General features: G+C 42.9%; 10 protein-coding genes across 10 annotated transcripts; 8 read left to right on the forward strand and 2 right to left on the reverse strand.

Annotated features, from left to right (window-relative positions):
- Positions 1–685: 685 nt before the first annotated feature.
- On the forward strand, positions 686–2,995 carry BCIN_07g00550 (hypothetical protein). The gene is made up of 6 exons (XM_024693787.1): positions 686–1,060; positions 1,134–1,433; positions 1,496–1,773; positions 1,852–1,970; positions 2,021–2,405; positions 2,549–2,995. The coding sequence occupies exons 1-6, from the start codon at positions 1,009–1,011 to the stop codon at positions 2,837–2,839; spliced, it is 1,425 nt and encodes a 474-aa protein (XP_024549574.1). The 5' UTR covers positions 686–1,008; the 3' UTR covers positions 2,840–2,995.
- A 185-nt stretch (positions 2,996–3,180) lies between these two features.
- Positions 3,181–4,706, forward strand: BCIN_07g00560 (hypothetical protein). Its single transcript, XM_001555991.2, has one exon. It carries the CDS (start codon positions 3,430–3,432, stop codon positions 4,540–4,542), a length of 1,113 nt encoding a protein of 370 aa, XP_001556041.2. The 5' UTR covers positions 3,181–3,429; the 3' UTR covers positions 4,543–4,706.
- Positions 4,707–5,622: 916 nt separating this feature from the next.
- On the forward strand, positions 5,623–6,484 carry BCIN_07g00570 (hypothetical protein). Its single transcript, XM_024693788.1, has one exon. The coding sequence runs from the start codon at positions 5,817–5,819 to the stop codon at positions 6,378–6,380; it is 564 nt and encodes a 187-aa protein (XP_024549575.1). The 5' UTR covers positions 5,623–5,816; the 3' UTR covers positions 6,381–6,484.
- Positions 6,485–7,474: 990 nt separating this feature from the next.
- BCIN_07g00580 (hypothetical protein) lies at positions 7,475–8,550 on the forward strand. The gene has a single exon (XM_001555994.2). The coding sequence runs from the start codon at positions 7,983–7,985 to the stop codon at positions 8,481–8,483; it is 501 nt and encodes a 166-aa protein (XP_001556044.2). The 5' UTR covers positions 7,475–7,982; the 3' UTR covers positions 8,484–8,550.
- A 24-nt stretch (positions 8,551–8,574) lies between these two features.
- On the reverse strand, positions 8,575–11,806 carry BCIN_07g00590 (hypothetical protein). The gene has a single exon (XM_001555995.2). The coding sequence runs from the start codon at positions 11,721–11,723 to the stop codon at positions 8,733–8,735; it is 2,991 nt and encodes a 996-aa protein (XP_001556045.1). The 5' UTR covers positions 11,724–11,806; the 3' UTR covers positions 8,575–8,732.
- A 142-nt stretch (positions 11,807–11,948) lies between these two features.
- On the forward strand, positions 11,949–12,794 carry BCIN_07g00600 (hypothetical protein). Its single transcript, XM_001555996.2, has 2 exons — positions 11,949–12,145; positions 12,237–12,794. The coding sequence occupies exons 1-2, from the start codon at positions 12,038–12,040 to the stop codon at positions 12,447–12,449; spliced, it is 321 nt and encodes a 106-aa protein (XP_001556046.1). The 5' UTR covers positions 11,949–12,037; the 3' UTR covers positions 12,450–12,794.
- Positions 12,795–13,772: 978 nt separating this feature from the next.
- Bcurb2 lies at positions 13,773–18,571 on the reverse strand. Its single transcript, XM_024693789.1, has 7 exons — positions 18,535–18,571; positions 18,216–18,472; positions 15,774–18,159; positions 15,606–15,727; positions 14,837–15,549; positions 14,631–14,785; positions 13,773–14,578 (listed from the first exon to the last, which is right to left on the reverse strand). The coding sequence occupies exons 1-7, from the start codon at positions 18,535–18,537 to the stop codon at positions 13,901–13,903; spliced, it is 4,314 nt and encodes a 1,437-aa protein (XP_024549576.1). The 5' UTR covers positions 18,538–18,571; the 3' UTR covers positions 13,773–13,900.
- Positions 18,572–18,751: 180 nt separating this feature from the next.
- Positions 18,752–20,116, forward strand: Bcabp140. The gene is made up of 2 exons (XM_001555998.2): positions 18,752–19,108; positions 19,316–20,116. Exons 1-2 carry the CDS (start codon positions 18,796–18,798, stop codon positions 20,101–20,103), a joined length of 1,101 nt encoding a protein of 366 aa, XP_001556048.2. The 5' UTR covers positions 18,752–18,795; the 3' UTR covers positions 20,104–20,116.
- A 1,520-nt stretch (positions 20,117–21,636) lies between these two features.
- On the forward strand, positions 21,637–23,490 carry BCIN_07g00630 (hypothetical protein). The gene is made up of 3 exons (XM_001555999.2): positions 21,637–22,070; positions 22,124–22,339; positions 22,390–23,490. The coding sequence occupies exons 1-3, from the start codon at positions 21,890–21,892 to the stop codon at positions 23,259–23,261; spliced, it is 1,269 nt and encodes a 422-aa protein (XP_001556049.1). The 5' UTR covers positions 21,637–21,889; the 3' UTR covers positions 23,262–23,490.
- A 148-nt stretch (positions 23,491–23,638) lies between these two features.
- Positions 23,639–25,683, forward strand: BCIN_07g00640 (hypothetical protein). The gene is made up of 4 exons (XM_001556000.2): positions 23,639–24,354; positions 24,423–24,744; positions 24,903–25,085; positions 25,176–25,683. The coding sequence occupies exons 1-4, from the start codon at positions 24,069–24,071 to the stop codon at positions 25,453–25,455; spliced, it is 1,071 nt and encodes a 356-aa protein (XP_001556050.2). The 5' UTR covers positions 23,639–24,068; the 3' UTR covers positions 25,456–25,683.
- Positions 25,684–26,035: the final 352 nt, after the last annotated feature.

Consider the following 26,035-nt stretch of genomic DNA (forward strand, 5'->3'; position numbering starts at 1 on the left):
TACTCCCTACGTAGGGCTCGAACCTACAGCCTCAAGATGGATTCATATATAGGTATGAGCCTAATAGAAGTCTTGCGCGCTACCATTGCGCCAGCAGGGAAATCAAATGATTTCTTAGTAGATTGTTGAGAACCAATGCTTAATTCAAAACTATATTTCACTATGTATTAAGGAACTCGCGTACTACAAACCGGTCTTCCATGCCAATGCAATAATTGCAGCCGAAAACACCAGTCTAAACGGCCATTACATATTCATATTGCGGCTAGTATGTCAATAGATACTCTATATAATACGAGATTCAATATAGGTTTCATAATAATACTTTTTGGGGTTGAAAAATTCATACAAGTTATAAGGTAGGGTAGTGTAAGATGTAGGGATATCGATTAACAACGATTTCGAAGACTATCTAGTTATATGATGTGACTGGATAGTACTATTGTAGGTCTATTATTGATAAAAGTTATATGGGGGATTGATTGTAGTAAGACAATGAAATATATACTGACTCGAATGTATATAGATGTTCCTTCTCTTGCTCCATCAAATGATTTCTTCCCACCTCTAGTCTTGTGCGCTCGTATAGACGGGTACGTGCTCGTATGCCCCTGCAAGCATATATGCTCGCCAAGTGATCGTTGAGCCAAGGGCCCGTTAGTCACGTGGTTGCTGCTATAATACTGGGGCGTCCAGGGGATTTGGCGGAGGTGTATTTGTAAGCGATGAAAGATGGATTCGTTACAGGCAGTATACTGTACTCAAATGGTGGCAGGCTTTTAGTTTAGAAGTCTTTCTTCTTTTCTTTTATTTCACTTGATTGGTAGACTTCTATGATCCTACTTTTAATAATCGATTTAACCTATTTTATTCCGATTTTCTATGATACAGGGGGATCACGGTTAAACGATACGCTGACTCCGAACAAGGCGCTCTCAAATCGCACTGTTACAAACACAAACTATATAGTTATTTTAACTGCTTGGTTCACATATGTAACAAATTTAAATGATGTCATCAAATCAATCTATCACAGAATCTACTGACGAGCCTGTTGCAAGTAAGTTGAAGGATAGTTTTTATTCCTTCACTTTTTGGCAAACTCTCGCTGTGTGATTGCTGACTCTCCTCAGATTCAAAATTCCTGTTCATCGCGATCAACAATCCAGATGATTTAAAAGATCATGACACAAAGCGCCGAGCCCGGTCGCATGCTGTGAAGCAAGCGCTCGAGAACAACCGAAAGCTTCGGAAAGAATCAGGTGACAATTTCAGAGTTTCGTCGTCAAAAGATTACTCCAGAAGATTGGCGAGCAATAGAATGCGTAGCCAACCCCGAGTCGCAATACCATTGTCCCCATCCGTCAGCACGCTTGATCCTTTCCAGACGCTGGCTGTGGATTCATCGAGACTGCATGCACTGTTTAGCAACTGTAAGTCATTCATAGCCACTGAAAAACTACCTTGAATAGATAGCTTACATAAACTGATTCAGACAAGGCCAGACAGGCTGCCGAGCCTGTTTTCAGTGTTAAGAATGAGCTTGTATATCATAGCTTTCACACAGTTTTTAACGCAGGGCTAGATGACCCTGCTCTTTTGAATGCTGTTATGCTTACATTCGCATTTGCAGCGACGGAGGGGGGCATCAATCAAGAATGTCTTAGGTACCAGAGTAAAGCAATAAGTTGCATTCGTGAAAGAATGAGTTCTATAGACAGGGCTACTATGACAACAACCATTGGGGCCATATTGCTGCTTACTGGGGTAGAGGTCTGCTAGCATTCCCTCTTAGATTTCCTAAAGTTCTTAAGCTTGCGGCTGCGGTAGACTGATAATTTGGTGTTCTAGGCTCGCCTTGGGATGCAGTTTCAAGTTCAAATTCACATGAGAGCAATAAAACAGGTGCTTGATATGTGTCAAACGGAGGGGATATATCTCACTAGCGGAATCAAGCGGGCTATATTTTGGTAAGCTACAAAGCAGCAGTTCAGTGATTCACTCTTACATTAGCATGCAGGCAAGACTTGAATTCATCGTTTATGACAGGCTCGACCCGCATAGTTGATCATACGACTTTTACCGAGCTTCAGTGGAAAAGAGATTCGTATTCCCCAAGTCTTTTCCGGCTTCCGCCAGGATTCCAGGTCCGATCCCAAGTACTAACCAAAGAGTTTGTTGAAATACTGGAAGATATACATGCATTGTCATGTATTCGTGTGTTTTCCGGCCCCTCCAACTGTAAACCGCTAGCGATGGCAAATATTAACAACCACCAAGCATCTATTCAGTCACGGCTGGTGGGATTAGTGGGCCATTCTCCCATTTTAGAATGTTGTAAGCTTGCTGCATATCTTTGTTCCAGTATGCTATGCTGCCAGGTTTGGTGTGCCTTAGTAATTCCGGTACGTCGCCCATAGGGACTGATTTTTTCCCCAAATCACTTCTCTTTCTCTCTTGGCGAATTTTTTGGTTAAAATGTATTCGAAAATGTGCCAAAAGTTTTTGTTAATCTGTCTTATGAGGTGCTGAATTTTGGATTCTACAGACCCACGTTTCCTTAAGGTTACTTCGAGAACTACAACAAGCGAACGACGACCCTGTATGGGAAGATCACCCCGAGTTGTTACTTTGGCTCCTGTATATCGGCGGGGCTTTCACCACCACGGAAACCGTACGCTCAGATTACGTTGTTCTCCTGCGCTTGAACACCTCTTCCAGACTTCGAGGCTTGTATAAATCGTGGCAGGAACTGCTTAACATTTTGAAGCAATTTATTTGGTCGGACGTCGCATTCACGTCGGATGTTAAGGCGCTCTGGGAAGAAGTCACAAATTAAATTGGTTGGAATTTGAATATCAAATTCCCAACATGCTAACCAAGACTGGCTACCATTTCAGTAGAAATTAAGCGTTCTGAATACTTAGATAACCTCCTATTCTCTAGCATCATATCTTTATACTGGCTTTTCATATATAATGTTCGTAATAATTCATGGTTTCCTCTCAACAACTTGGGTAATCGCACTGATCATAGGGAAATACCGATGTTGGTCCCAGTGTGACGCAACAAGATCTAATCCCTTTTTGGAAGTATCATCTTACTATATTCGGAAGTATCCACTTTCCTTATTTGGAAGTATCTCTTTACTCTTTTTAACAATATCCTTCTTCCTTTAATGGAAATATATCTACTTCTTAGATATTGAATTAATCTATAGAGTACTTGGATTAATAATTCTTCGGGCTGATTGGTAATGCCTCTAAATTTCATATTATCTTGACTACAGCTTTCTTCATCAAACCACAAGATGTAAAAGTATATAAACCCCCAAGTGGTGGATATGACCGTTTTTTGCACACTTAAATCCCAGATCGATAAAACAAGAGGTGAAAGAACCCAATCATTCCAAAAGAACTTCTTGAAATCATGGCTCAATCGCGCCTTTTCCAGCCTTTGACAATTGGCAATATGGAAGTGAAGCATCGCATCGGTATGCCTTCACTCACTCGCTTCCGCGCTACCGACGATCGTGTGCCAACCACTATGATGAAGGAATACTACAGCCAACGCGCCTCTGTTCCTGGTACCTTGATGATTGCAGAGGGTACCTTTGTTTCGCCATCAGCCGCCGGCGGATATTCCAACGCGCCAGGGATATGGAGCAAAAACCAAATTGCTGCATGGAAAGAGATCACAGATGAAGTTCATGCGAAGGGTTGCTTTATCTTCTGTCAGTTATTCGCAATGGGCCGTACTGCCAGTATAGAGGTGGCGGAGAGTGAGGGAATCAGCATCGTGGCGCCAAGCGCTATTCCGATCGATGAAAACTTCCCAACACCGCGGGCTATGACGATCCAAGAGATCGAACAATTTGTTGGAGACTTTGCGACCGCCTCAGAAAATGCTATCAGCGCGGGTTTTGACGGCGTCGAGTGCCATGGCGCGAACGGCTACCTCATCGATCAATTCATTCAGGATACAAGTAATCAGCGCAACGATGCGTATGGCGGGAGTGTGGAAAATAGATCTCGCTTTATCAACGAAATCATGAAAGCCATGGTCAACGCTGTTGGCCCGGAACGTGTTGGACTCCGTCTTAGCCCTTGGAGTCCGTTCCAGGGTATGAGAATGACTGATCCCATTCCACAATTTATGGACATCATCTGCAAAGCCAGAAAATTAAACCTCGCATACCTACACCTAGTTGAGTCGCGAATCTCTGGTGCGGATGATTATAGCGGCAGCAACGAGCGGCTAGATTTTGCATATCAACTTTGGAACGGACCTATCCTTGTCGCGGGAGGGTACAAACCAGCGGATGCACAAAGGCTTGTTGACGAAGAACGTCCAGACAAGGATATTGTGGTCATGTTCGGAAGGTATTTCATTGCAAACCCAGATTTGGTATATAGGGTCAAGAAGGGCGTGGCATTGAATGCGTACGATCGGAAGACGTTCTATATTAAAAATTCGTCGATGGGGTACGTGGATTATCTGCCAAGCATAGAGTATCTGAAAGAGCACGAGAGTGTCTATTAGTTCGAGTTGATAAGGTATCGTAGACTAGAGGGGTTTGACCATAGTTACTAGGTGCTAAATTATGGCTCTCTTATAAATCCTTGTTCCTGTGTATAACTCTAATTCTATTGAAGACTTCTCCTCTAATGTTTGAATTTTACCTCCTTTGATATTTCTAAAGCGCATTCATATCACAAAACCTGGGCAATCGCTAAGTGATGGTGCGAGGAAAAAGAGAATTGAAGTTCTGGTGACGAAACTATTCGCTAAGCACCGGTACGTGGAAATGTGTTAAGTGACAGAAAGACCATACTATTGCTAACTGTACTGGTTAGTTCTCATTTTTATTACTGCTGTCGGGCTACAAGTCTTTATAGTGATCCAACTACGTCTAAAAATTGTTGCACTTTGTGTGATTTTCATCCGTCGCTCGATCTCTTTGCGCTGTAAAATTTGTGTATGCAATACAGGAAAGAAGGCCAAGTGACTGGTCTTGATTGGCATGTTGATCATTGCAGAAAATACCCTAGCACAACTTTTATCAGCTTAGGTGATTGTAGTTTCTTGGTCGCGGATGAGATCAAGTATATCACGTCTCGGTGGGAGAATCGAAGAGGATGGGAAAATTGAAACCCACAGGAATGAGAGGGTTAGATATGCGACTCGTATGTGTGAAAGAAATACCAGGCTATAAAGGAACTTCATCCTGATCGGAGTTACCAAAACAACATAGCCCTTGATTTTAAGCAGACCAGCTTACTTTAAATCAAATGAGGTCACTACTCAATCCAAGTTCAAGAATTTGAAGCGATAAACTGAGGGCAGAACCGAGTATAGAGACTCGTACACAAGTGCCACCAAAAGAGACCATGTATGGCACAAAGTGATACATACACAAGAATAGAGAAGCAAATTGGTTAAAGTGTTAGTGGCAAGATTTCTAACCCATTTGAACCATCGTTTGTCATCTTTCTGAAAAGAATGTTTGAACTTTCAAGTCATGCCTTGAATGAAGTGAGTTTGAAGTCATGACTAGCCAGACCAACACCCAACTACTTATCACTTGTCTACCTGATAAGAGTGCAGATTCCGACACACATCGTTTTTCACCTTTAAATTCACCATCACATTCTAAAATCTGATCATTTCGGAGTTCTCACACAAGGAACGGAGGAGCCTCATTGATATTACAAATAAGATAACAAGAGTTAGAACCAATTGCCGACAATTATTACAGACCGAGTGACTTCGTTCATCAGCAAAAGCCACGAACCCAAAGACTACCTAACCAAGCCATGGATTTTTCCAAAGTACCAAAGGCGAAGCCCATATCTGCGAAGAAAGCAGCTCAGTATAACAAGATATTTGATGATCCGCAAAAGATGAAGGAGATATTTGAACAATGCGAGGCGTCCGGTCGTTGGGCTGCTGGGGGGTGCAGGGTGGATGGGCGGGGTGCTCCGATGTACCGAGGGACCAAACCGGAGGGGATTGTTGAAAAAGAAGAAGAAGAGGAGGAGGAGGAGGAGGAGGAGGAGGAGGAGGAAGAGGAGGAGGAGGAAGAGGAGGAGTTGATAGCTTCAAAGTACTTCAAGAAGGGAGCTGGAACGAAACTCAAGGATCCAGAGAAGAAGATGGAGAAATTTGGGGCCGGAGTAAGAATTCCAAACTTGCTTGTGTTGAGAAATGAAGAGGAGGGATCGGTGCTTTCAACCAAGAACACCACGACCCCACGTACTCCGACTGCCGAGTCTGGAACAAAAAACACCCAACAGCATGACGAAGAGGCCTGCCATTATCAATCTGCAATTACAATCATGTTCTCCAAGCATATTGTCGACGCCTACAATCACGAGTGAGCCGCTGTTTTCCAGGAGATGTGAAAGGATGCTGCATTGCGTTACTGAACATGAGACTGTGAACCCAAGAGTAGAAGACACACAATTACCAAGCATATGAATCATCAATCAACCACGAACAAGCATTGGCGAGCTACCGTGAACACAAATTATCAATCGAGTGATCGACCATGTAGTCCAATCACCGAGTAAGAATGACCAAGCTATCTAATTGCGCAAATAAACAACCAACCATCCGTTTTCATTGCCGAATGACAAATCAGACTGAAAATAGAAGTGTTCAATGTACTAGTACTTTATTGACAAATTCTATTGCAAACCATCACTACCGACCAACCAAATCTCCAACGTTGTAGTCCTATTCTTACCTCCAGTCTCTTGTGTGTCTCGCATCACTATGCATTAAACTTGCGTGATTAAGGTTGATTCGGACTATGATAAATCATGCTACTACACTAGGTAGGCAACTTTCGATACCTCGTCTGAGATCATGGATTTCATCAGACTGTATCCAAGTTCTTGCGGGGAAAAAAAGTGACTAATGAGAGCTACATCCCAACTTCCATACTTCCCCGATGAAACGTGTAACAAAAAGACTAATAAAGATATGCAACAAACCCTTTTGACCAGCTCCGATTGGTGTTTTTCAAAGAAATTCTGTCTAAGCGCGGAACAGACAAGCTGGCGTGCGCGTTAAAGACTATAGTGTCTAAATATGCGTTGCTAGGATAGCCGTCTTATACCTTTAGAGCCTTACTTAGCGTTGTATGAAATAGAATTTTAGAGCGACGCAGATGGATATTATTTAACCAACCATACTAAATTTCGGCTACACCAACTATTTGCTGTTGGTATAATGTCATTATATTAAAGACCATAAATCCAAGAGCCCCTAAAAGATATAAAAAGGATACTCTTTTCATTATCGATGCTATCCAACCAGGCCAGGTACTGAGAAGGAGTAATAGTCCAGTTTTAAAGGGTGTCATACTGTTTGTTTTCGACACACGGTAGTCACTCTTCACATGTTATTTCGACTCAACTTTGGCTCAAAATCTAAACAAAGTCTAACAAGATGAATGGAATATTAGTGCGCCAGCTGCTTAAGCTGGCCTGTGCTACACTGGCTATACTTGTTACTACATATGTAATAAAACTTTATTGAGTGCGGAGTTTCATTCGAGGGATCCAGAAGCAAGGCCTTGTCCGTTCTCACCACCCATCTGGTGGTCAACAACCAATCTTCTCTCGATGTGAATGTTGACCAACAAATCTCCAAGCCTATGCCACCCCATCATTGGTTACTCGGACACATACCTCTCAGTGCAAGTATCATTGGTAATCTCCCTCCATATGCCCATGGCGTCTACGTTGGAGACCAAATCCGACAGAGATATCCGCATCTCGACAGCGCCTTCTACCTCGACAATTGGCCGCTCGCCGCCCCAATTCTTGTCGTGCTCAAACCGGATATGATGTACCAACTGACTCGAGCAAACCAAATACCAAAAGACAAAAGCATTCGCGCTTTCCTGAACCCTTGACCGGTGAATCTGATTTGGCCACCTTAGGAGGCGATACTTGGAAATACTGGAGAGGCATATGTCAAGTCTGGTTCCGGGAATGATTGAAGAGATCAAGATATTCAAAGACCTGCTAAGAAAAAATGCCGAAAGTGGTAAAGTGATGTTTCTCGAAGATAATGGTCTTTGTTTCCTCGCCGACCGAACAATACTCTGGGGCGATCGTTATGCCACACATCACAATCTTACCCACTGGCCGCGAGCCGAAGAGTTTATTCCAGAACGATGGATTGTAGCTGAAGGCGACGAGCTCTACCCGCCTAAAAATGGATGGCGACCATTTGAGCGCGGTAATCGCAACTGTATTGGCCAGGAAGTTGCCATGACAGAAATAAAACTCATGCTCGCGTTGACGATTCGAGATTTTGATTTCAAAGATGCTTACGAGGAGTATGATGTTATGAAAGGTAACCCAAAGGGTTTGAATGTAAATGGCCAAAGAGCATACATGATGCTTCGGGGAGGCGGCCATCCGGCGGATCATTATCCATGCAAGGCGACTTTTGCAAAGCGAAGGTGATCTGGCTAGAGGGAACAGTTGTGCATTATTATGAGTAGGAATTTCGCTCGGGATAATATGCGATTCAACAAGTCTGTAAGTAATAGTGGTATGGAGCGAGGTTATAACCCTCTCAATTTGAGGGTATCTACATGAAGACAAAAATCAAGGTTGAAAAGTAGAAACTTATAATCTCAATCTTTGAGACATCCAATTTCATGAAAGATGATTGATGGTCAGGCTAAGTCCAACGTGCTATGTGCTATGGTATCATGCCCTGCTCCGATTTGCCAACTTCTTTTCTCCCATCTCCTCTATCTCTTTCTTCTTGTGATAATGGGGTGCAAGCTCATACAACCAATTTGCTTTGATGGGAATGCAACTGCGCATGTACTCCTTTGTAGTTTGTACAAGTTCATGATACACAACCAACTTGATAGGGGGATCATTTGCCATCAATACTGACGAAGGATGTATATACACTGTAGTATTTCTCTTCACTGTCCGATAGCTATCTCCATCTCGTTGTAATCGTGCCGCATTAGCGAAGAATCCCGCCGTAATCGCTTTTTGAATAGGCTCCAGATTTGACGCCCCACAACTGGCAATTGTAACTTCCACGCGTTCACAGAGCTTTGCAAGTTGGTCTCGAACATCCCTAGCTCGAGTAAGGGAACGTTGTTGAAGAAAGTTTTCTTTAGCCCAGATAGTGCTGAAATCATTGTCCACCCACTGATTCCAAATGTTCAAATAGGTGAGGTGGTCCCCTCCTTCTTTGATCGTGAAGCGCGCTCTGGCGCTATCTGCATGCACTCTTTGTTCTCCTTTGGGACGGAAAAATAGTGCCGAACTTTCACCTAACATTGCCATGATGCTCAATACTTCGTCAGAGCATGCCAGTTGGTCTGAAGCAATGATAGACTTCGCAACTTGAGGATCTGTTGGGAATTCGGCCATTTGTCTTCCAATTTTGGTTAGTTCCCCACGGTTGTTCAATGCAGATAACGCGTACAATTGGTTGAGAGCACCAATTAAAGTTTCTGTCGGTGGAGGGTCCATAAAGTCAAAAGTCAAGAGATCGTTAATTCCAAGTGACTTAAGTAGGAGAACTGTACCATTCAGATTTGTTCGCTGGATTTCAGGAGTGGTACTTTCTTCCATTTCATTCATAAACGCCCATTTGGTGTACAAGCGGAAGCACTTCCCAGGTCCTACACGACCAGCACGACCACTTCTTTGATTCGCAGACGCTCGTGAACATGCTACTGTAACCAACTTTGACATTCCAGTCGCTGGATTATAGATATTCTCCTTTACAAATCCTGGATCGATGACATACACAATGCCATCAATGGTCAAACTCGTCTCTGCAATATTGGTTGCCAACACAACTTTTCGTGCTCCTTTAGGTGTTGGTTCGAAAATTTTGGTTTGTAGGTCGGTTGGAAGATTTGCGTAAATAGGACAAATAACAAGCTCGGGTACTCTCGAACCCAATTTTTTTGAAATATCACTTATTCGTTCTTCCGCTGCCTCAATCTCATCTTGACCTGTTAGAAATATCAGCACATCGCCACTTGGCTGAGAGGTATGTATCTGAAAAAGTGTAGTAATGGCTGCAGCAAGATAATTTGCTTCTGGCTGTGGGGTATTATAAATTTCGACTGGGTAACTACGCCCTTTAACATTGAAGATAGGAGCGCCATCGAAGAAGTCTGAGAAAGCCTGTGCATTAATTGTCGCTGAAGCAATCAGGAGTTTAATTGTTGGCCTTTCTTTGGCAAGATCTTTGAGCAAAGCTAGAAGTATATCGGTATGCACAGTCCGTTCGTGAGCTTCATCAATCATAATCACCTGATACTCGTCCAGAGAAGGTGTAATCATGACCTCTTTCAAAAGATGACCATCCGTCATATATTTGATGAGAGTTTTGTCACTTGTACAATCCTCAAAACGGATAGCGTAACCAACTTCGTTTCCGATCTTGCATCCCATTTCCTCTGACACACGTTGAGCAACGGACATGGCAGCCACTCTCCTAGGTTGCGTTACTCCAATTTTCATCCCATCTTTAGTATACCCAGCTTCATGTAGATACTGGGGCAGTTGTGTAGTTTTGCCAGATCCTGTCTCACCAACAAGGATAATAGTCTGAAACTGATCAAGGGCAGCCAGAAATTCGTCCTTGTAAGCATAGATTGGAAGATTTTTCCTCGTCTCCTCAATTGTCTTTGCTTTCTGCTCAGCAGCCTTCAGTTGTTCACCTAAGAATCTTGCTTCTTTATCCATGCCTTGACCCGGTAACTTCGAATCCATAATCCACTTAATCCCTTGCTCCTCGTCCAAGATATAATCATATTCGCCTTGATCGACTCGTTCTGTGCTTTGGATCTGGTTTCTGGCGAGCTTTTCTTGTTGCCTGTCCCACTCCTCGTGTTCAGAAACGAATTTCTCCTGGCCATATTCATCCCTTTCGACGTAACGTTTGTATAGTGCATCTTGTTTCTTCTTTTGATCGAGCTTCCCTTTCTCTGTAATATAGTCGTCTGGCATAGCATAGCCATCACGGTGATCATCAATTCTTGATCTCTCATCAGCGAGTCGAAGTAGCTCTCTATTCTTGGCGAAATCTGCCTTCTCCTTCTTTGATAAATTGGAATAAGGATCATTCAGCTCCCTCGTTTCATCCTCGACCTGTCTCCTCAGCAAAGCGAGACGCTCCGCTTCACGCTTCTTCAGGTATTCTTGTCTCGACCTTTCCCTTAGATCTGGCATTGCAGCACGTCTTGCAGCAGCATCGTCGGCCAATGCTCTCCTCTGTGCCATAATAGGATCGGATCTATCTTCGAGTATTGTCTTCGATTTGTCGGAATTCTTCGACAGCAGCCTCTGCGCAAAAGCATCCTTCTCTGCTTGATCTTTCCTTCGTTCTTTTTCTGAATCCGAGATATCGTCATCTGAATGTACTGTTTTGACCCGTTTTGAGGCAGGCTCCTGAAATTCGGGTTCGTCCTCGGAAATGTATTCTTCGTCGCCCCATCGTTCCTCATAATCATCATTCGCCTTATTCCGGATAGTTTTCGAGCGCTGCTCTGTATCTCTACGTGGAGACCTTTCTCGACGAGGTGACCTTTCTCGGTGTTTGTCGCGCCGCGAGGAGCTTTCACGGTGTGACTTTTTCTCTTTCCTCTTTGCTACCACTTTTGCTGGACCTATTTCCTCTTCCTCCATAGGAAGAAGCGCGTATTTTTTAGAAGCCATACTGTTTTGATATACTGGAGATATCTGGGTAAACAGAAACAGGTTAAGTTAAGTGAGGCAGGCGATTTTTCTGTAATTTCGTCGAATGTTGAAATAACATTATTATGAATGTCGCAGCCTCGCGACATGTACGATGTGATTGCTTGGAGCTCAAATAAGTGGATCACAAAATGATCCGATAATTATCCGACAATTCAATAAGGCATTTCTGGACCTCACTTCAATGATCGAATTTGATGCCATGTGACGGAATGGGATGAACGACAATTGAAAATAAACAAGTGAAGCGGAAAAGAAAGAAAAGACTGAGCAAAATGAATCGCACTTCGATGAGTCTCTTAAGGGGCTCAAAATACCTGGCAAGGAGCGGCGCATCCATATCACAACGACGATTTGCATCCTCAGAAACTCCTTCACCTACTGTAAGCCGTCCGCTTTCTCTCACTAGATGCATATTTTCAGTTCACATACTGTCCCCAAGTTGGTTCTAAGTTAGAGCTAATACCTACTAAGCGCGCATTCTACAAAACTTTCACTCGCCCTATCGCAAAAACTCTCCTGATAGCAACTTTCATATATCAATTGACCTATTGGGGTTGGGTGAAATTGGAGAAGGATGAATTAAAAGCAGGCAAACGTAGGGAAATAAAGGAACTCGAGGAGGAATTGGAGAAAATCAGTGGAGGCGCTATTAAGGGCGAAGATGTGAAAGTCAAAGGTATCTAAGGAGAGCTGGCAATATTATGCACGAGGTTCAAGCACATAGTCACTTGGGGAACTGTGCAGCGTGGAAATGAAGATGGAGAATTATTGCGACCAAATGAAGTCGCTCTCATGATCTGGTCATGGTGGCTACTACTTAGTCTCCAATATACAGTCGCAATCGCTGTACAGCGACGACTTACAGACGAGATATCGTTTGCGATATACCTATCAGATTCATGCTCGATTTTGCGCAAATCGAAATCACAACATAGATAAACATTTTGTTTGTGTGGGGCCCTTCTTGGAATCCGATCGACTACCATTGCGAAGATATCAGTTCCAAAATATGAACATAACTATAATTACAAATTATGGTAGCCATCGTACCTGCTTGTCTACACTGCATCTTGATGTTTCGCCGAGAGGGGAGGGCGTGTTGCGCTTCACACCATGATGTTGAATTTCCATCGAAGTCGATCAAAATCCTTGAACACTGTCTTGAAATTCACCAAATGTTTCATGCAACTATCTATCATCTACACCCCCTGCTCAAAATTTTACCAAAAAATTGTATCAAGTGTAGCAAGTACACACTCTCTCCTCTGTAATGAAATTTCTACTTACTTTGTCTAATCCCAATGGCTCAGGACTGCCTCCTCTTTTTAAATAAATGTATTGAATCAATGATGTAATGTGAAGGAAGGATTGGGCATTGATATGAGTAAGGAAATGGAGTAGGGAAGGAAAGCAATCGAGTTACGTCTCACACATGTCACATTGATGACAGCACGTGGTCACCGCATCTTGCCCGAATAATCTTTTTTTTGGTCTATAGAATTGTTAGCGGAAACTCAGAGCGGGGACTTGCCAAGAGAGCCAGAGAAGAGAGAGAGCGTTTGCTTGTTTTGATGCTGGTCAGGGCTTGTGCATTTATTTGTTTGAGAGATTGGGTATTGCAGTGAGTGAATGGTGAATTGGTGGAAAGATGAGAAGTGCGTGGTTGGGAAGCGAGGACTTTTGGGCGGAGGCGGTGAAGTCGGGGTAATGTGCTTTGTGTGATTTGCGAATGAGCGGCGGACAGAAAGTTTGACTTGTTGGGGTAGGCAGTGATGATGCTTCGAATGATAAACATGTGTTGTTTACATGCCATTCATGACGTCCCAAGCATCGTCTGAAACCAATTGGCTTATATCAAAAATAGCATTGCATACCTAGTAGTACATCCATCGATATTCATATTTAGAACCGTGGCACAGAGCTGTACCATTGAAAAGTTGTGTAGAAGCAAGAGTAGGATATGACGTAGCCAAAAGTAAATTGAGAAGGGTCTAGTAGAGGTAGTTTTGAACAATCGTATTACGCTTTTCCAAATGTGGTATCTATCTAACCGTCTATCACTTCGGCATATGTGGAATATCACTATATCAACTAAATCCCACTTATTCTTCATATAAACCTTAACTGTGTTCGGTTTAAGCACCTTTCCATTTTCCGAATCGAGCCCAATCTCTATATAAAGTTCCCCAAACTGCTCTAGCACTGGAATCCAGCCCATCAACCACAGCCTTACGTCCTTCCATATCTGTGCACCCGAATATTGCATACAGGCCAGGTGTCATAGCAGTTCTAACTTCTGACTTCATTGTCATTTCGAGGTTGAATTTTATGTATGTCTGAAGTATGATGTGCATATGTTGACCGGCGATCTTTTTGGCTTTGGCGACAGCAGACGTGAGATTGTTCATAGATGAATGAGAAATGGAATTAGGTGTAGGGTCGCAAATGAGGGTGAGAAGACGGGTAAAAGATTCGGCGGCTATGGGAGAAAGGGTATTCGAGGAAGATGAAGTTATGCCTGGTTGAAGTTGCGGGAGCCAGGGGGGCGGGGTAAAGGCCTGAAGAAGCCTCTTAGAGGTGTGCGAATGGGCTGTAAAGAAGCAGCGGAGAAGAGGCTGTAGAACTTGGATGACACAATGAAGATGACCCTCAAGACGGAAGCGGTGGTTGGTAAGGACGACCTTCATTAACGCACACAGACGAATGAAGATGTTATTCGCTTGTGAAGTAGGAAGAGAAGGTCCTTTGCTGGAGCATATTATAGCAAGTATTGCCAGAGTGCGATCAACGGACCATTGGGAGAGGGCACGACGCTACGGATTTGTTAGCTATATCTAGGGAAGGCTGCGAAATTGAGACTCATACTTTTGTCTTTAACATCATCTCCATAATTTCCCCTAGCAGAGAAAATACCCGGTATGAATTGGTCTTGATAATCTGTGTGCAAAACAGATCGTAAGCTTGACAGAGATCCATAGATCCTTGGGAATTCTTTGCATCAGCAGGCTCATGTCCAATATCTGTCAAATGTTAGCTATAAGCAGCAGGAGATGAAAGCACATTGGACATACTATCGCAGGCGCCAATAACATATCTGATAGCTACCAACTTATCCAGTTGATTCAAGCCAATCAGTTCTTCGCCCATTAACTGTTGAACCAGCTGTAACTTTTCCGCATTGTCCATTCCGGAGGTAATTGTGTCCATCTTTTTCTTGATGCCAGCTCTACCGGCAGATGTGTTAATAAAAGCCTCCAAAGAGATGTGGAGGATTCCATTTTCGTTGCTCGACGCACGAGTAGCAAAGAATTCCGGCAATAGTTGACGTACACCATCCACTTCTGGCTTTCCTTCATTCAGCTTCGCAGCATATACTTGACCTTCTGTTGCGAGAGGCTCAAGCTCTGATGAATCCACGTCCAGAGATTCCAGAGCCTGGAGAACAACAACGACCGATAATGAACCATCCTTATGATTACCAACCTCATCTATCTTAGGTTTCTTTTTCAGTCGCCTTTGCAATTGGACGAGAAGAAATTTTCTGAAGGATGTGCAAAGGTCAGTCAAATCTTGGTTGCTGACAATAGCTAGATCATCAAGTTGCTTCGATTTGGTAATAAGAACAGTAAGTAATGAGTGTGATGTGGAGATGAAAGGCAAAGCCTTCTCGCCCTTGGTCTTCTTCTCGTCGCTGGTAAATTTGGAGAGTTTATCTTGGAGATAACTTATGGCATCTAAGACATAATTTCGATTTTGAGACTGATCCAAGTTACTAGTCACATGTCTAATATAGATCAGTAAACAAACAGCCGGGATAATATCAGTATGAAGGACACGTACGACAAAGTCAACTTAACAAGCTCTCTCAATGTAACAAGAGTCTCCAATCGCTTGGGCATCTCCTCGAACCCGACTTTCTTGATCAATTTCTCAATTTCTTCGAAATCCTTGTATTTCATGCCCTAGTATTGAATTAGTGACGCCTAGAATTCTGCCGGTTCTACTTACTGTATAAAATGTAGGGCGATGCATGATCTTCAATTTCAATGCTAGCACAGCGGGATAACACTCAGGGGATTGTGCCAAGAGATCTGTTGACCAACTTTGCATAATCCGCTCTCTGTACTTCTTGCCGATCACCTCCAATGGAAGTTGTGTTAGAGATTCAATGACAGCATAATTACATGTAAAAGTAGCAGTAAGAGGATTTTCTTCTTGAGTCTGACAGTTCAGCAGAACATCGATGAATCGACTGATGATGCTCGAGTGGTTGAGTACACAATCTTGACGCAGTACTCCAAACCATAAAGCGGCGAATGCTCCATGATTCAATACATGCTCAGTTGTAGAGGTCTTAGCCAAAGAAGCTATCCAGAGGATATTCTTTAACAGCAACTCAAAGGCACTGTCTTGTAACTTTATGCCAAGTTCTAGGGCACGAGGATATTCCTGAAAGATGCAATTATAAAATGACCATGCAGTCCATTGAGCGCCTCGCGATAATGTGTTGAGATGGATGGGCCACTTTTCGATATTTGCCATTTTTTGATCAATCAAGGCACCAATAGAAGGGCCTAATTGTTCAAGGCAGCGCAAAACCACTGGCGATGAAAGACTTTCCAATTTCGTTCCAATTTCAGCCGCATTCCATGCTGAGCATGCACATCGAAAGATTTCCAAATTATCCAATTCTTTCTCACCAAACGTATGGGTAGACAATATGGTAAAGGGGCTCGCTTGCTGCTCCCACAGCCCAGCAATTTCTTCTAGATGAAGAGGTTGCATCCATTGGAAGGATCGAGTCAGAACCCTCCAAGCCCGCCAGCTATATCTGTCACTCAACTTACCAAAATTTCCGTTATCAAAGATGACATGGTACAAACGTGTTCCAATGATGTCTACAACATCTTCTCTAGAAATTGAATTTGCAATAGCTTCAAGGATGGTTACGACAGCGTTAGGTTGGTTTACCATCTCCATAGCTAGCCAATCAACCAACTGTACTATCTGTTGAACAGTTAAGGAATTCTCCAAAACCTTAGGAAGCTCGATCTGCAATGCTTCATCCTCCCAAGCACAAAAGGCATCTGCCGGGAACATCGCGTCTTCCTTTCGTGTTTGCTCAAACTTAACAAGCTGAGAGTACCAGTGGCGCACAAATCCCGACAGATCACGAGCTTTGGCAAATTCATTCATTAAAGGAACGACAATCTCGGATACAATATGTCGAGATTGCTCGGGCCAGGCAGATTCGAAGTATACGTTAGTAATTCGCTCCAATACATCGTTCAATAAATTCTTGTCGCTATCAGCGATGAGGAAAACATTTGCATCAAGTTTCATCACGGTTTCTAGAAGGTACCAATCCGTGCTTCCCTCAGGTACAATATACTCCGCTGTTAAACTTTTAAGTTCTGGGAGGCTAAGATCCACTTCGTGTTGAATGGAGCGCTGAAGTATTTCGCGGATGGCAGAATTATGCGCCGCTGTTTTAGTTGGGGGCATGGCAGCTTTCAAGGTTATGAATACTGTCTGAAGCCAGGCATTGTCTGATGGTCGTCTTCGGCGGTCTCCATTCGACTGCAAAGACCGGATCGCAATATCAAAAAGAATAGGAGCGTTTGCAACATCTTGTAGAACTAGGACTCTCGTCAAACTCTGCAACAATGTTGAATCTTGTTTCTCTCCGGCGCTCGCTTTTGAAGGAATGATGATATTTCGAGCAATCAATTTCTCCAAGATTTCCTTCCAATCCTGTGTTGCTGAATCTACCTTCGTCATTTTTAACAATGCTAGTAAAGGTTCTGAGCAGTGAAGAGAAAATTGCATAAGGTCTTCGGTTCCTGCCACGCGGTAGTCCCAGATGTCGATAAAGGGGGACATCAATTGAGGCGATATAACCACACCAGCCTTTTTACTCAAAACCATCTGGCAAAGAGACATCCAGGAACCTAGAACCATGGCGGACGATTCGGGCGTGGTTCGTACGACGGCTCGCATATACTCCGTGGTAAAGGCTGGACTTCGACCATTCCCTGCCGTTCTTTGGGAGAAAGAGACTTTGGTCGATCGAACGATACTATTGATGGCAGTATGAATCGCCATAACTAAAGCTCGAAGCCCGTTGGCTGGACCATGATACGTGTGGGTGACTAGTTCCCCGGTCCGTTTGCGCTTTTTCGAGATGATTGATGTTTCCCTTGAGTCAGACCCCGACGATGAATCATTTTGTGCCTCCATGCCTGAATCGTCAATGTCGTTGATCTCTTGGGCTTCCTGTAATGTCTGTTGTAGGGTTACGATAAACTTCTTTTCGGTGAGCATGCGTGCTGTATTCGCTAGCGGGATCGCATTCAACAGTAAACGGAATAGGTGCCATGATGACGGTGTAATTCTAGGGGAGCATTGTTAGCTCATGATATTCAATCCAAAGTGTAATCAACAATGTACCTGGCAGTTTTATCCTTAGGAGACTGCAATTTCTTCAAAAGCCATCGTAGAAGCCATTCTTCTCTACCATGAAACGAGCCTGCCGCACATTTCTTCCTGAAGACTTTCTCTTCATGTTTTTGATGATCCAGAACAGTAGCGACCTTATCCAAATCAATATCAACAAATTTTCCAGCTTCACGAATTTGTTCCTCGAACGGTGCCGATGCTTTCTCCAGCCCAGCAAGCTTTTCTTGCGCAATTCGAGATTTTGAATCCTATACAGTGATTAGTCCAAGGGTCGAACTTAAGATACTTATGCGACCTCGATATAACTTACCATTATTCAAAACTCTCATTGACAATTCGAATTTGGCAAATTCCCCTCCCTCGTTGATAGCTTAACTTTTTTTTGGGAGCCATTAAATCAAAAGCTGTAAGTGGCATAGTGTCCTGGCAAAACATGTTACCGCCTTCCTAATTGATACTGGCGTGCGCACGGACAGTCGCAGTAACAAAATAAATTTTCTATCTTGACTGCGACTTGTTTCTTCCATGCACAAAACCACAACACAATTTCAAACGTTGCTCATTGCTAAATATGTCTCAAGACGAAATTCCACCAAGTAATGAAGGTACTGTTGCTGTCGAGGGTATCTCTGCCTTGACTATCCAGGATCCTGAATCATCCGTGGCTAATGATCGTCCCGAACTTCCCCATCGTTCTCATGATCCCGAAAACAACATGAAGAGATCAGATCCATTTCAATTTGGTTCTCGATATCTCAGTGAAAAAGACAACGTCTTCGAGTTCAATGCATGGGATCACGTCGAGACTGATGATACTTACAAGGAGTATGCAGAACTACAATATGCGAAGCAACGCGAAGCTCCTGTATCGGAATTTGACAAAAGTACGTATTTTCCGCTTTCTCTTTTCCCAAAACATTGCGCCAAATCCTGGTACAGTGCTACTATGACGATAAATCATAATTCATCTGAGGTTACTAGCCTCTGAATGATACAAATATAGCAATGTCTTTCGCTCCTATCTGACTGTAGTTTAATTTCTGAAACTATTTGACCTATGGTTTCTATCAAAAACTAACAGATTTCTCAAGGCAGATTCAATTCCGATCCCGCCAAATGGTGGAACAATTTTTACAAGAACAATACTGCCAATTTCTTCAAAGATCGAAAATGGCTCCAGCAAGAATTCCCCATTCTTTCTCAAGTGACAGAGCCAACCTATGGGCCTTGTACAATTCTGGAAGTTGGCGCAGGCGCAGGTAACACTGCTTATCCAATATTAAAACATAATCAAAACCCTGAATTAAAAATCCATGCTTGCGATTTCTCCAAGAAAGCAGTGGAAGTGATACGTGCGAACGAGGCATATGACACCAAGAATATCCAAGCAGACGTGTGGGATGCTGCTGGCGATGACCTTCCCCCTGGATTGGAAGAGGGTAGTGTCGATGTTGTGATCATGATCTTTATCTTCTCTGCACTTTCTCCTAGTCAATGGAATCGAGCCGTACAAAATGTCTTCAAAATCCTCAAGCCAGGTGGCGATGTGCTATTTCGAGATTACGGCCGTGGTGATCTTGCTCAAGTGCGTTTCAAAAAAGGCCGTTATCTAGAAGAAAACTTCTACATTAGAGGTGATGGAACTCGGGTATATTTCTTTGAAAAGGACGAGTTGGTCAACATTTGGACCGGAAAACTTCCCGAGTCAGATGCTCAGGCTACAGATTCAACGACAGAGCAAGAGTGTGGCTTCGATATTATTGATCTAGGCGTTGACAGAAGGTTACTGGTTAATAGAGCCAAAGAACTAAAGATGTATAGATGCTGGATGCAAGGCCGATTCAAGAAGAAGAGCTTGCCTAGCACCAATCCAAAATAAAATTTTCATCCCATGACTCACTGTATTGATTTTTGTTTCTTGTGTATTAGGTGGTGCCGACTATAACGCCCTGAAAATACCAACCATAGCTCCGAAGGGGATTCTCCTGTAAATCTTGTTGCACATGTTGAGATTTTGAGAACAAAATCTCTTGTTTTAAATAAGGCTTAAAATCCCTTACACTCCATACGGCTCCTCTTCGGCGATTACTCACACCCTTTCTGTTCTCTGTTTGAACAACTTTCACTACATCTGCAATTGGACCTGTCCGCGTGCAACGTTTTTGAATATTCAATAGAAGTGATCGATGTAGACCTAAAGCGGCATTTGGGTTTCGTCATTTGATGCGTTGGCCAATGAAGCATTCCTTAATTCATTCGCATCTTGCTGACAGCCATGTTGTAGGGAGGCTTGAGGAGCGGTACTGTTCATGTAGATTTGAAACTCGATTAGAGTCGTCCAGAATGATGAATTGACTAGAAATGCATTGCTAGCTGCACTTGCTCTAGACTAAGTGCTATAATGGTTCATCTGATATACTTTAGGGGCAGTTCAAGTGGCGTGCGCCGAATGACTAGTAGCTATTGGCATCACACTGCTATTTAGATGTATTGGGAATCAGAAATGGACCACAGATATGAGAGTGACCCATGCATACTAGCTGCATAATCAAATCTCAGGTTCATCTGAGTGAAGAAGCGTGAGATAGTCTAGATTATGACTTGGTTGGATAGAAATAACAGCAAGCTGCTTAGAGGTGTGCCTAGGTAGGTACTTGAACATATCTACAACAAAGGGGAATGGCCACATATTGCATGATGGAAGACACTATTTAGGTAGACTGAATGCTGGAAGGAACTGGATTGCCTAAGTTGGTGACGTTTGAAGCAAACATGAACTCCTGCAGAGATACCGAAATATGATACCCTATATCTCATTAGGAGAATCACGCTTAGTTTTGACAAGAACTATTAGATATTTTATCCTTTGGCTTTCTTGAATTCTTGGATCACTCATGAAATAATGAACCAAGCTGGCCAATATACCCCAAAGCCAACAGCTTTGAAACCTGTTGTACTAGAGTAGGCGAATTGAACAATGACATCAACAAATACTGGATATCTACAAGTACAAGGAATCGGTCCGCATTGTGGAAATTTTCATACGTTTCTTCCAAACGTTGATGAAGACGATACTGCTCAACTAGTAAAAAGCCTATCATTAGCTTTCGTTGACCTATTTACATCTATATCATCACAGAGCTAAGGAAATGTGAAATCGTAAATAAATCTTGCATCTCATCTCAGCTCCCCTATCATCTCAAGTCCTCAGCCGAACACGAAGCGATAAAAATTCGCGTTGGCAGTAGTGGAGCCCAGGTTTCAGCACCATGGGGCGGTTCTTTCATCACAAAATAATTCTGCTGAATAGTGAATTACCAAGCCGTAGTGTAGCAGCCATTAAAACCCTTTACTAATAAAAAAATCTTTCCCTACAACAACACCTTTTTAAATACTTGCAAGCTCATCTTGTGAAATTTCCATTCCGTTGTGTCAATATTATCAAGGAACTCCTGAACTTTGCAATAATGTAATGGTATTCATTACTTTCCTTTCGACAATTTCTACAATATTCCAGATACCATCACTACGAAGTTCTGATAAATAGAAGGACAAGACGATTGATAAGCTTGGCTTCAGGCTGTCAAACTAAACCTCTCTTCACTCAAATACCTTGCCACCCCTCTGAACTTTTCATTTGGATTGTTGGATAGCAATCAACAACGATGCCATCGAGGAGAAAACAACTAAAGAGAAAACAACCTGTCGCGACTCGCAGCTCAGCGAGACTAGCTAAGAAGCATCGAGCCAATACGCCAGAAGAAGATGTACAAGCACCGCAGCGAGATATCGAGAAGCCAGAAGTCAAGGCAGAGCCCGAGTCAAATGATGAAACACCACTTGCTAGTAAGTTATATCACTCACCATTTCTTTAGAAGATAATCTGAAATTGCTGTTAGTTAATCCCGGAATCGAGGCCGAAATGTTTGATAATGGCGCCGATGCAGATGATGAAGCTGAAGACTTCCAAGGAGAAGGCAACGACGAGGATGAACGACACGAACCTTCCGAGAGAGAACCAGAGGCAGACAAGTCCGATGATGAAACGGATTATGAACAGTACATAGCGTACGGTTCCGACGATCCTGAGTATCACGAAATACGACGCAAACGTGGTAAGCTATTCTCAATCCCATGAATAATTCAGCTAATATGGTGAACACAGAGAATGAAGTATCGCCGTTGCCCAGGGTACCGACAATTCCTCGATTGATTACAATACTTCGTGGTAATGGCAGGGATACCTCGGATCAACGCCTCACAGCCAGTTCTGGAAAGAATAGGCTCCCGAACTTTTTCGATAAATATGGAACCCGGCATCACATCCCTATCGAGATCTTCAAACAAATATTGGACTACCTGCATCAACAGAAAGATGTCATTACCGCTACTTCGGTATCCCTTACCAATGTTTATAATTACGGACTTGTCTTCGATATTTTTGGACTCGGTATATGTAGGAGAATCAAGGATTTACTACAAAACCAGCCAGTGGAAGCATGGGAAACAGGCTTTTTTGACCTCCCAGTTCTCTTTGCGCCACCCTCAAGGCCCAAAGTTTGTCTTCGAAACGTCCTTCATTCGTGGTTTCCAGAAAGGCTCACGTGGATCCAGTATGGTAATAAATGTATGTATCATGGCCCGATCTCACTCAAGCTTATACGAAGATATATAAGGAGAACTGAGGGGGAAGGACAACGGAGAGCGATTAAGGAACATGAAACACGACTTAGAGAAGGTCGGGAGAATAAATTGCAAAGGCAAAGAGACAGAAAAAAGCGCATCGAAAATAGACGCAACAGAAGAATTGCCAGGTTGTCAGAAACACAAGAAGCACATGCCGAGGATTCAGAATTCTCAGATGATCACGATTGCGTTGAGAGCCAATGCGCTCTTAACCCCGAAACGGCCCATAAGAAAATACAGTATGTCTCTTCAGGGCGTGATCCGATTACCGATTCCGAGGCAATGAATTCTTTTGCCGAAGACTCGGATGATATGGGATGGTCGACTGAGGACTCAATGCTGGCATCATAGTTTCATTAATAACATGAGATAAACGTCTGCGATTGCAACGCTCGCTGATTGTGATGTCTTTTACTGTGCGGCCGTTGAATAGGTGGCGGAAAATAAGGCTGATGTCAATTTTGATGTAGAAAGATCTAGTCAAAAAAACTGGACGTAGTCAAAAGTACAATACTTTGACTGATTGCGTATTAAGTGGGCGTAGATGATGGATTGCTAGCGGTAAATTCAGCAAAATACATTTGGGAGTGGTGACTGCATGAAAAAATAGAGGGTTTTCGATTTGGTGTATAATCCTCCGTAAAAAACCGTTGTTTTTATTGTCAGATTATATTAACATAAGCGAGGGGGGGGGGGGGGGGGGGGGGGGGGTGCAAGGCCATATACGCGAGTCTCTCGTTGATACTCGTGAGAGATCACAGTGAAGTAAATTGAGGAGAGTTGCAGACTTTTTTTTCTCTCTCTATATAAGGTTGTTGGGGACTGCATTTTCATTTACAAAAGCCTCGTGAGCTATTTCATTCACCAGGACAGCTACATCTTGATGCGAATTTCGAGTAACAATTGGCTATAGAAAATTTGTTACCATTCACAAACAAAGACCTAGTCGTCAACAATGAAAATCTTTATATTGTAGCAATTGACAGCCTCCGCAAATGTATTAGTGTCACGGATTTTTCCCTCAAACAAAGAGGACTTGACTATCCAGGAATCCAAGAACTTATTATTATAAGAAATAAATCATAATGTAGTGAGTAACTTTTATTCTCCACCCCATTTTATTTTTATTTTTGTGATCGATATATAACATCCGTAACAATGGTACGCCAATTCCGTGTACATGTACCAGCTGTTCATGTGCAGCCAACTTTCCATCTGATCGAAGCAGAGATCCTGGATCTTTCATATCAAGCACTGGTTTTACAGGTTGATGGCACCGTGAGACTGGATAAAACGGCAATAAACCCTGCCGCCTGGAGAGGTCGTGCAGGTGCTGAATTAGTGGGCGGTCCAAATGGCATCCCCCCTGGTCGTATAAGAAATAAATTGGCAGCGCTACCAACCGGCCCTCAGTTAAGAAATAGCTGCACAATGTCTTTTTCTGGTACGTGGGCTCCATAGGGACTTGCTAGAGTGTTTGGATAGTAAATAATAACGTTCGAATGTGTATAGGTCAATTAGGAACGTTTGGAACCCCTGGAGCAATGCCGCTTATGATACTAGCTGTTCGAGTGGATGATCCTAATGATGGCACACTTCAACCCCCTCCACTCGGACTGGCAATTGGAAAGGCAAATCATGATTACTTTTTAAGGAAAGGAATTTCCCATATAATGTCCCGTGCAATGAATATTAGGAGAGGTATCCCCAACAATTATGACCCCAACGATGAGGAACAAGTAAATGAAAACAAATGGCGATCCGAACCGCCTGTATCTATTGCGTTCCCTCTGATAGGATGTAGAACAGGGTATGGGTTTATTAATGCAGCCGAGTAAGTTTTAATTTTTTACAGAATGTATTGTCTTTAGTTTTCAGTCGTGCTTCCCGAACCATTTTTCACTTTCGTGTCTCCTCACAATACATCTGGTTGACTTCCTGAAATTGTTCAAACCCCCTCATTGGGCAAGTGCTGACTTCCTGATTTTTCAGAAATATTCTGAGCGCAATCATTGGGTGGTACAGAGATCCACAATACAACGGACTGTTTGGCAATGCTGCAATGCGCGCTCTCAGCATTCCAGATATATATCTCGTCGTTCCTCCAAGAACACCTTTAAACGTACGTCGTCTCAAGCCTGCATTGATTCGATCTGCCTGGGAAAAGGCATGGAAGTAAGTGATTATCCTCCACATTTCTACTGTACTCTGTTTCATAAACTACAGAATGTCTTATGATACAGATACTGACTGGTTTATCTATAGCCGATATATGCCACCACCTCCGCCTGCTGCTGGTGCTCCACCCGCAAATTTGTCTAGAGAGGCCAATGGAAACCAGTCTGATCAAAATCGACAACACACAACTACATATTGGGCACCAAATCTTGGTAATGTTTTATTAGTTGATGGTGTGGATGATGTAGCAGGAGGGTTTCCACTCAACCTTACCCCATGGGTACGAGAGAATATCACTGATGCCTGGATCAGACGTAATTGTAAAGTATTTAGAGGAGGTAGAATAAGGAGAGTGACTGTGATTTGAATTTGATATAAATTTAACGGGGAAGGGAGGAAGGAAGAGTGTAGACTAGAGGGAGTTGCTGAATTATCATTTACTTAGAGAACAGAGCTTCAATCTTTGCGAAATTCTAATCTCTAGAGGTCCAGAATGCCCATTTTACCCATGACTTATAATAAGAATGAAAGGATTTCACTTGAGGGTGATTTGTACCAAGGGCAAGGAAGAAAATACCACGAGAAAGAAGTATCAAACAACAGTCACATGCTGCATTGTAATTCGAACACACTCTATAAGCGATACGAATGTGAAGCTAGTTGCGTCCCAGTTCAATAAATATCAACACAATTCTATACATGGGGTTCAAAATCCAGGTCAGTGAATAGCAGGAATTCCAAAAGTCTGGACTGAAAGTCTAACAACGAAAGATTTTGGATCCCCATCACAATTAACAAAGTGTACATGAAATTCGAATCACTTTCGAAGAATGGCGGTGATGAAGGCTCGTTTTTGGTCTAATATTCCAGACGATTCAACAAACTTGATTCTGGCTAGAACGAAATGGCGATTTAGAATGCAGTCCGCATAATCTTTGTGTGTGCGG

Source organism: Botrytis cinerea, chromosome 7 (genome assembly GCF_000143535.2).
Source record: "Botrytis cinerea B05.10 chromosome 7, complete sequence".
In the NCBI taxonomy this organism is placed as follows: domain Eukaryota; kingdom Fungi; phylum Ascomycota; class Leotiomycetes; order Helotiales; family Sclerotiniaceae; genus Botrytis; species Botrytis cinerea.